Source organism: Chinchilla lanigera, unplaced genomic scaffold (genome assembly GCF_000276665.1).
Source record: "Chinchilla lanigera isolate Chin_1 unplaced genomic scaffold, ChiLan1.0 scaffold00021, whole genome shotgun sequence".
NCBI lineage: Eukaryota > Metazoa > Chordata > Mammalia > Rodentia > Chinchillidae > Chinchilla > Chinchilla lanigera.
Window position 1 is genome coordinate 27,636,205 of NW_004955422.1, and position 8,501 is coordinate 27,644,705.

Sequence of the window (8,501 nt, forward strand, 5' to 3'; positions counted from 1 at the left end):
TGGGGTTTGACCTCAAGGCCTTTCCATGGAGCTACATCCCCAGCCTTTTGTCTTGTTTGTTTTTTATTTTTATTTTTTTGAAACAGCATCTTGCTAAGTTGCCAGGTTGCCTGGGCTGGCCTCATATTTCAATCTTCTTGCCTCAGCCTCCTAAAGAGCTGGTATTGTAGGGACCACTATCCCCAGCAGTTCATGAGATTTGTAATCCAAGAATGGATCCTATACATCTGTTGCCCTGTTGTTTTGCTTCTCAGTGTCTTTGAGGCTATGTTGGCCACCCTTATTTTTTTACAGCTGCAAGGTCTCTGGCATGTGACATCTCTGGCCTCTGCATGCCTGTAATCCCAGCTGCTCAGGAGGCTGAGGAACAGTATCACAAGCTCAGGGCCACTCTGGGCGACTTAGTGAGTGAACTTGTACTCTCTGAGAATACAAGGGGCTGGGGTGTAGTTCAGTGGCAGGGGGTTTGCCTAGCATGCTCAAGGCCCGGGCTGCAGTCCTCAGTACCACAAAAAATAGAAATAATGGCCAAGTTCCTGTCCAGCGGGGGAGGCAGCAGTTAGTTGTACAGAGGGGAGGGAGAAAGGTGGGCAAGGGCAATCCAGGAAGAGAGACTGGCGGTGGCTCAGCTTTGGAGGTGCAGATTTCTTAGAAGTCCTTGTGGAGAAACAAGGGCAGGTGAGGGTAAAGGCAGCAGGGAGCCAGAGGAAGGTCTCAGGCAGGGCCGTGGCAGCACTTGTAGGGCACCACAGGTGTGGAGGGGCTGGATGGAGTGGGCAGGCATTGTGGAGGCTGCTGATTCTCCAGCCGGAAGTGATAATGGCAGGGTAAATGGGTTCGTGGCAGCTGGATCTAAGGAGAGTGGCAGGTGAGCTAATGGGGTCGGACTCAGAAAGCCTGTGTCCAGTGGAGGGGGCAGCAATATGGTTCTGGTCCAACTGCACTTGAGCGGCCTGTGAGACTCGAAGGACAGTCTCCACACCTGAATGTCTGACCTAAGCCAGAGGTAAAGGTTGGGCTCCTCCGACAGCCCTCGGTAGGAATCCTGGCTCTCACTCCTGGCTATATGACCTTGGGCTTCACTTGCCTTATCTGTAAAATGGGGCTGTTACCATACTGCTAGTCCATAGAATGGAATCAGCTGCTGCCATAGTTGTACATGAGTAGCTTAGGCAAAAACTGAGAGGAAGTGACTTGCCCGACCAACCTGTATACTCAGTGGCTTCAGGTAACAAACGTTTATTACGCACTTTCTGTGGATTCAGAATTTGAGGGACACTTAACTGGATGGTTTTGGTTTGGGGGTCTCTTTCTTGCCCATTTTTGTTTTTTGAACTCATTATGTAGCCCAGGCTGGCTTCAGACTTGCAGCCATCCTCCTGCTGGGATTTCAGGTATGTGCCACCGCACTTAGCTTCAAGGGTCTCTTCTGAGATTGCAGCCAAAATGATGGCCTCAGCTGCAATCAGAAGTTATCGGGGCTGGGGATTTAGCTCAGTGGCACAGTGCCTGCCCGGCAAATGCAAGGTTGTGAGTTCGATTCCTGGTTCCGGGAAAAAAAAAAAAAGAAGTTATGACTAGCTGGATGTGGTGGCTGAGACAGGAGAATTGCAAACTTGAGGCCAGTTTGGGAAACTTGGTGAGACCCTGTCTTAAGATAAAATAGGCTGGGTAGCACTCAGGAGGCTGAGGCAGGAGACTTTAAGGCCAGCCTGGACTACATAGGTCTGTCTCAAGAAACCAAAAAAAAAAGAAGGGGAGCTGGAGGTATAACTCAGTGGTAGAGTGTCCCAGCGTTTGATTCCCAGTATCAAAAAAAGTCAGGATTAATTAAGGTTACTGTGGGAGTAAGTGTTGGTTCCTTGCACTGGGTCCGTCTTCAGGGCTGCTTGAACTGTCTGACCGGGCAGCCGCTCCTGCAGAGCGAGTGATCCAATAGAGACAGCCAAGAGGAAGCTCCAGCGCCCCTGCGATCTGGCCTCAGCAGTTACCACATTCTGTCCCTTAAAAGCAATTTGCCAGATCCGGCCTGTATTAAAAACAGAGTTAGCTCTCATCTTTTGAAAGAAGTATTAAAACTTTGTAAACGTAGGGGTGAGGGGCACAGTTCAATGGTAGAATGTGTGTTTAGTGTGTGCAAAGTCTTGTGATCCCTATCACAGCCAAAACAGTTTTTCACAGATACATTTTAAAACAACCACCAGCCGCCAGGGTGATAGAGCTAGGGCTTGAACTCGGGTCGCCTACCTTCTGCTGCAGTGTCCTGTCTGATACAGGTGTCGCCTGCATGCTGCGTCCCCAGGATCTGTCTGTAGAGAAACAGGCAGGGCCCTCTGCTGAGGCTCTGTGCCCTCTCTTTTTTTTTTTTTAATGTGGCCTCACTCTTTGTTACTGGGCGTCCTCCCATTGTCCTGCTGCAGGTGAAGCGGAGGCTAGACCTGGAAATTGACCATCAGTACCTGGCTGAGAGCAGTGGGCCAGTCTGGGGCAGAAGCCGCCACGTGGGAAAAGGTACCGTGAACTTAGGCTGGACAGGCCCGGGTTGGGATGTGGACAAGCATACAGGCCTGTAGAATAAAGTCTAGCTTGTCAGGCCTAGGCCTGAGCCTGATTCAGGCTTCTGGGGGCCCAGCAGGCAGTGGGAGTGGTCCTGGGGGCGGGGAGTTCCCCTGCCAGAAGAGGTCTGCCTCCCTGCTTGGTGTCATCAAGGGGAAGGAGGCCTGTCCTCCCCGCCCTCATCCTGTTCTCTGCATTGTCCGGCAGGCAGATCTGGCTGAGGGTGGGGGTGGGTGAGGACCCCATCTAGCCTTCCCACCCCTGCCGCAGGTGTGAAATCCCCGGGGGAGAAGTCACGCTATGAGACATCGCTGAATCTGACCACCAAGCGTTTCCTGGAGCTGCTGAGCCGCTCAGCTGATGGCGTTGTTGACCTAAACTGGGCAGCTGAGGTGCTGAAGGTGCAGAAACGGCGCATCTATGATATCACCAACGTCCTGGAGGGCATCCAGCTCATTGCCAAGAAGTCCAAGAACCACATCCAATGGCTGTAGGTACTAGCCAAGCAGGAATGCAGGTAGCGGCTTGGGGCCAGGCAGAAGTACCTGCCTGTGGCTGTCTGCATCCCCGTCTTACAGTTGGGGAGACTGAGGCGCCGAGAAGAGCAGTGGCTTTGTGGGGCGATAGATACTGGAGGTACACAAACTTGCCGGTCTGGTGTGCTGCAACTTTACGTATTTGTTCACCTCATAACCACCCCTGGGTCAGGATAAAGAACACTTCCAGTCCCGTTCCCAGCTGATGGCCACCACTCCGGCTTCTGCTGCTGTTCACGAGATGTGCCTGGCACTGATATTTATTTATTTATTTCTTATTTTTTTGTCTTTTTGAGACAAGTTCTCGCTATGCAGTTCAGGCTGGTCTTGAGCTCACTTTTGTAGCCTAGGCTGGTCTTAGACTCTCAGTGATCCTCCTGCCTCAGCCTCCCGAGTGGTGCTGGGATTACAGACGTGTGCCACCACTCCCGGCTGATGTTTATTCTTGACAGCTTTTGATTTGTTTTTCCCTCCGCCTTGCTTCCCAGGCATCCTGCTGCTCGCTCACACCTACCTTTCCATTTTTTGTTGGATCATTGCGTTCTGCATCATTTGCTTTTTACCTGACAACACATCTTGGAAAGGATTTCAAGTGTACACCTAATTATTCTCATCCTTTTAGACAGCTGTGTCCCACTCCCTGGCCTGTCCACGCCACCATTTCCTTACCCTCCCCCTCCTAGGGACACGTGGGTGTTTGTTGACAGGCCAGGCTTTAAACCTGTGCCAATCTGATTTGGAGCACAGCTGGGTATTGGAACCAGAGAGGAGAAAGGGCCGCCCTGGGGCCCACAGTGCTGCTGCAGCAGCAGCAGACTTTGTCCTGGGGGCCGGAGCTGCTGGGCAGAGGGGCCGGGAGTTGCTAAATGCCCCTTCTCCCACACCTCCCCACAGGGGCAGCCAGACCACAGTGGGGATCAGCGGGCGGCTTGAAGGGCTGACCCAGGACCTCCGGCAGCTGCAAGAGAGCGAGCAGCAGCTGGACCACCTAATGCACATCTGCACCACACAGCTGCAGCTGCTCTCCGAGGACTCTGACAGCCAGCGATATCCTTGAATTGTCTAGGGGTGGGGTGAAGAGCAGTCTTGGCAATCGGGGGCCGTGTCACATGGGACTGGGCCCTGGATTCGGAGAGGGCTCTGGCTTTGGGTGCAAGTCCTGGCTGCACATCTGTTCACCACAAGTTACCTAACTGCTATAGTGTCGGCTTCATCTACAAAAGGGGAGATAGTAAAAGCTAATCCCTTTTGTGCGGATTAAACAAGAAAAGCTAGCCAGGTATGGTAGCCCACACCTGTAATCCAGCACTTGAGAGGCCGAGGCTAGAAGATTTTTGAGTTTGAGGCCATCCTAGGCTATATAGCAAGATCTTAAAGTGTAGTATGGGACTGGGGATATAGCTCAGTGGCACAGCACCTGCCTGGCAAGCACAAGGTCCTGAGTTTGATTTTTGGTACCAAAAAAAAAAGTGTGGTACAGTACCAGCAGTAATTAACATTATTGTAGTAGTGATGTAGCATATAGTTGTAGCTTCAGAATTAGAGATACCAAGTTTTTGCTTTTATTCACAAAAATAAAAACGTCATTAAAATGTTTCTTTAGTGGATACCAAAATTGCGTTTCTAAACTGTGCTCTGCTGGGTGTTGTGCATGCCTGTAATCCCAGCTACTTGGGAGGCTGAAGAAAGAAAATTGAAAGTTTGAGGCCAGCCTGGGCAATTTAGCAAGACCCTATCTCGCAACAAAAAAGTGAAAAGGGGGCCGGGAATGTAGCTCAGTAGCACAGCACCTGCCTGGCAAGCACAAAGTCCTGAGTTCGATTCCCAGTGCTCCCTGGGTTCAGTCCCCAGTACCACTCACAGACAAGTTGGAAGCACAACTCTCAATTGACACCAAGGTCACAGATTGCCAGCAGCAGGCCTGGAATTGTGCGAAACATTTTCTGTGGGACTGCGATGGCAGCTCACCAACAGCTTGGAAGTAGATGGGCGGGCAGCCGTCCTCTACACATGTGGCAGTTGAAGTTCAGGGAAATGAGGTTTTCAGCATCACCTATGTGCCAAGCCCTGGGGCTGGGGATCAAGAGGACAGGGTGACTAGGCAGCTGTGGGCCCTGCTTAGGGCTGTCGAGTAGCGCCCCCAAAGGGCAAACGTGATGTGGTCCTTGACTCCACCAACCCTGGCCTATGTGACCTGTCAGGACCTTCGGAGCATCGCAGACCCTGCGGAGCAGATGGTCATGGTGATCAAAGCCCCTCCAGAGACCCAGCTCCAAGCCGTGGACTCTTCAGAGGTGAGGCCAGGGGCTCCAGGTCGGACCAGGACAGACCGGACTGGGATGGTGGTCACCTGGGCCTCAGTTTACCCTGCCTGCCGCCTCCGCCCAGACCTTTCAGATCTCCCTTAAGAGCAAACAAGGCCCCATTGATGTCTTCCTGTGCCCTGAGGAGAGTCCTGCAGAGACCCCACCCCAGGAGGCAGCTTCTGGGGAGGAGGACAGGACAAGCGATGCTGTCACCCCAGTGCAACCATCGTCATCTCCCCCCTCATCCCCTGCCACGGATCCCAGCCAGTCCCTGCTGGGCCTGGAGCAAGGTGGGTGAAGCCCCTCTTTGGTGGGGGCCAGGCGTGCAGGGCAGGCCCCTCTCGTCCCTGCCGGGCCACCCCTGGCCTGTGATGTGCCCCTGTTTCCCCAGAGCCACTGCTGTCACGGATGAGTGGCCTACGGGCTCCTGTGGATGAGGACCACCTGTCCCCGCTGGTCGCTGCCGACTCGCTCCTGGAGCATGTGCGGGAGGACTTTCCTGGGCTCCTTCCTGAGGAGTTCATCAGTCTCTCCCCACCCCACGAGGCCCTTGACTATCATTTTGGCCTTGAGGAGGGTGAGGGCATCAGAGACCTCTTTGATTGTGACTTTGGGGACCTGACACCCCTGGATTTCTGACTGGCCCGTAGGGTCTCCTGAGATGCCCACCCTGTCTCTGCAGCCCTGGAGACCCCTGCCCCAGGTCTTCCTTCTAACCCGATTGGAAAAGTGTAATTATATTCGTTTTCCTTTCTCCAGTAGCTTCTAGCTCTGGGGGCTGGCTGCTGTCCAGAGGTCAAGGAAGCCAGGGAGGGAAAGACTTGTGTTTGCGGTGTGTACGTGCATGCACCCAGCATCCCACATGTGTGTACCCAGGGGGTGTGGTGTGAGCATGTATGCACGCATGTTCCGGGGAATGAAGGTGAACACGTCTGCGTGCACTGCAGACACGCCCTGGTGTGTCCACGTGTGTGCGTGAGTTCGTGTGTGTGCATGGGGGGCTCTGACTGCACTTTCGGTTTCCTTGCTCCAGGGGCCCAGTGGCGCCCAGGGCTGCTGCCTGCCCCAAGTCCTGAGCATTGACCAGGCCAGGTGGGGAGGCCTGGGCTGGCTAGGCATGCAGGACAGTGAGAGCACTTCTGTCTTAAAAGTTTTTCTGATTGAAGCTTTAACAGAGCGTTATTTATTTATCAAGGCTTCTTTGGCAAGCCTGGGGAGCAAAAGGTGGGAGGAGTGTGGGGCTGAGACCCCAACTCCCTATACCCCTGAACAAGGGCAGGGGTCCCTCAGCTGTTCTTTTGCCTGACCCCAAAGAAGCTAATGCCTGACTGATTTATTTATTGGGAAAGGGAGGAAGGGAGACAGACTGACAGCCATGGGCAGATGGAGGGGTTGTCCCTTTCCAGAGGGTCATTTCAGGGCCCCAGCTGCCCCAGGATGGACTTGAGATGGGAGAGCTGAGTGAGGACCTTCACGGACAGGGTGGGAAGCAGGGGCAGGTGAAGGGCTCCCCCAGCCCAGACTGAGGGGCCCCTCCTGTGGTATTTGAAGCCCCCCTAACTTGTTGCTCTGCCCTACCCTCCAATCTGCACTTTGATTTGTCTCCTAACAGCTCTGTTCCTCCTGCTTTGGTTTTAATAAATATTTTGAAGATGTTTAGGCCAGGTGTTGGGACTCTGTACTTCATGTCAGGTTGCGGGGAGGAAAGATTGCCTGGAAAACGCTCGTTCTCCACTTCGTCGTCCCTGTGCCTGCTTGGCTTAATGCTGTTGGAGTCTCAAGGCCCCAAGAAAGGAAGGCTTTGTCACTGTGTTTCCCAGTCTCGATCCAGTAAATATTCTTGTAGAAAATCAGGCGTGTTTCCAAGGTGCAGAGTAACAGGTGAACTTCCTTCATTTCCAGCAGCAGAGGCCCCTGCTATCAGTTTGCTGTTTCTCCCACTGCTTTTGTGCATTAGTAAGCATGTTGCACATGCACAGACTGTATTTGTATCTGTGTGGGGTGTTTCCCACCTGGGGGAGCATGTGTTCCTCCCCTCGGGGAGCTCTCTAAGTCTGATCTGTGCAAGTGAGAAGATGAGGGAGAGCTTCCTGGAAGAGGTGGTGCTTGGACTGAGCACCTAGGGGTAGTCCGGGCTAACGGGGGCAAGGAGGCACACAGCAAGCAGGTAAGTGGACAGAGGCCTTGGAGCAGGGGAGAGCAAGCCAGAGAACCTGAGCAGAGCCAGTGGCAAAGTCCAACTTGAGCACTGGAGTGGTGCTGAGGGAGGAAAGACCGACCGTCTTGGGTTTTTGTCTTTTTGAGAGGGTCTCGCTGTGCAGTTCAGGCTGGCTTTGAACTCACTTTGTAGCCCAGGCTGGCCTCGAACTTGCAGCGATCCTCCTGCCTCAGCCTCACAAGTGCTGAAATTACAGGCATGCATCACTACCCCCAGCTTTTGGGTTTTGTTCGGGGGACAGGGAGGCACAGTCTGCGGCTGGAATGAGGTCGTGTTTCAGTTTTAAAGCTCGGGCTAAGCCGGGTGTGGTGGTGGACACCTGTAATCCTAGCACAGAGGGAACCTGAGGCGGGAAGATCGAAAGTTCGCGCCCAGCCCAGGCAAATTTGCGAGACTGTTAAATAAATAGAGTGGGAATGTAGCTCAGTGCCAAGGCCCTGATTCAATCCCCAGTGACGCAAAAATTTAAGCAGGTGAGCTCCCCTGGCTGCTGAATTGAGCGGAATGGGAGGGGAGGAAAAGAAGGCTAGGTGGAGACGGCATTTGGAGACAGTATTTTAGATGGTGTTCCGAGCCAGCCTCTACTTCAGTCCCACAACTCGGTGCATCCCCACCACAGCCCTGTGCGGGGGTGTCCGCTGTCACCCCCACTCGGCAGAGAGCAAGTGCCCAGAGGTGGGGAGCCTGTGCTTTGCCCGCTCAGCGCCCGCACTGGCCTCCGCCGCCTGGGTTGGAAGTGCCCCCGTGGGTGCTCCCTGCTTCTCAGTGGCCGCCTCTCCAGGGCTCCGCGCAGGCACCGGCGCCGGAACTGACCGTGGCGCAGCTGGGACTTTGTCTCGGTTTGCAGAAACCTGCGGGGCGGAGGGCTGTGGACCTCGCGGGCGG

General features: G+C 54.0%; 1 protein-coding gene across 1 annotated transcript; it reads left to right on the forward strand.

Annotated features, from left to right (window-relative positions):
* Positions 1-2,420: 2,420 nt before the first annotated feature.
* On the forward strand, positions 2,421-7,057 carry E2f1 (E2F transcription factor 1; the record flags this gene model as incomplete). Its single annotated transcript, XM_013513814.1, is given in 6 exon segments — positions 2,421-2,511; positions 2,827-3,046; positions 3,987-4,139; positions 5,272-5,386; positions 5,481-5,688; positions 5,790-7,057. Coding segments are annotated over 6 exon segments (1,035 nt in total), but the record flags the coding sequence as incomplete, so codon positions are not given.
* Between the last annotated feature and the right edge of the window lie 1,444 nt (positions 7,058-8,501).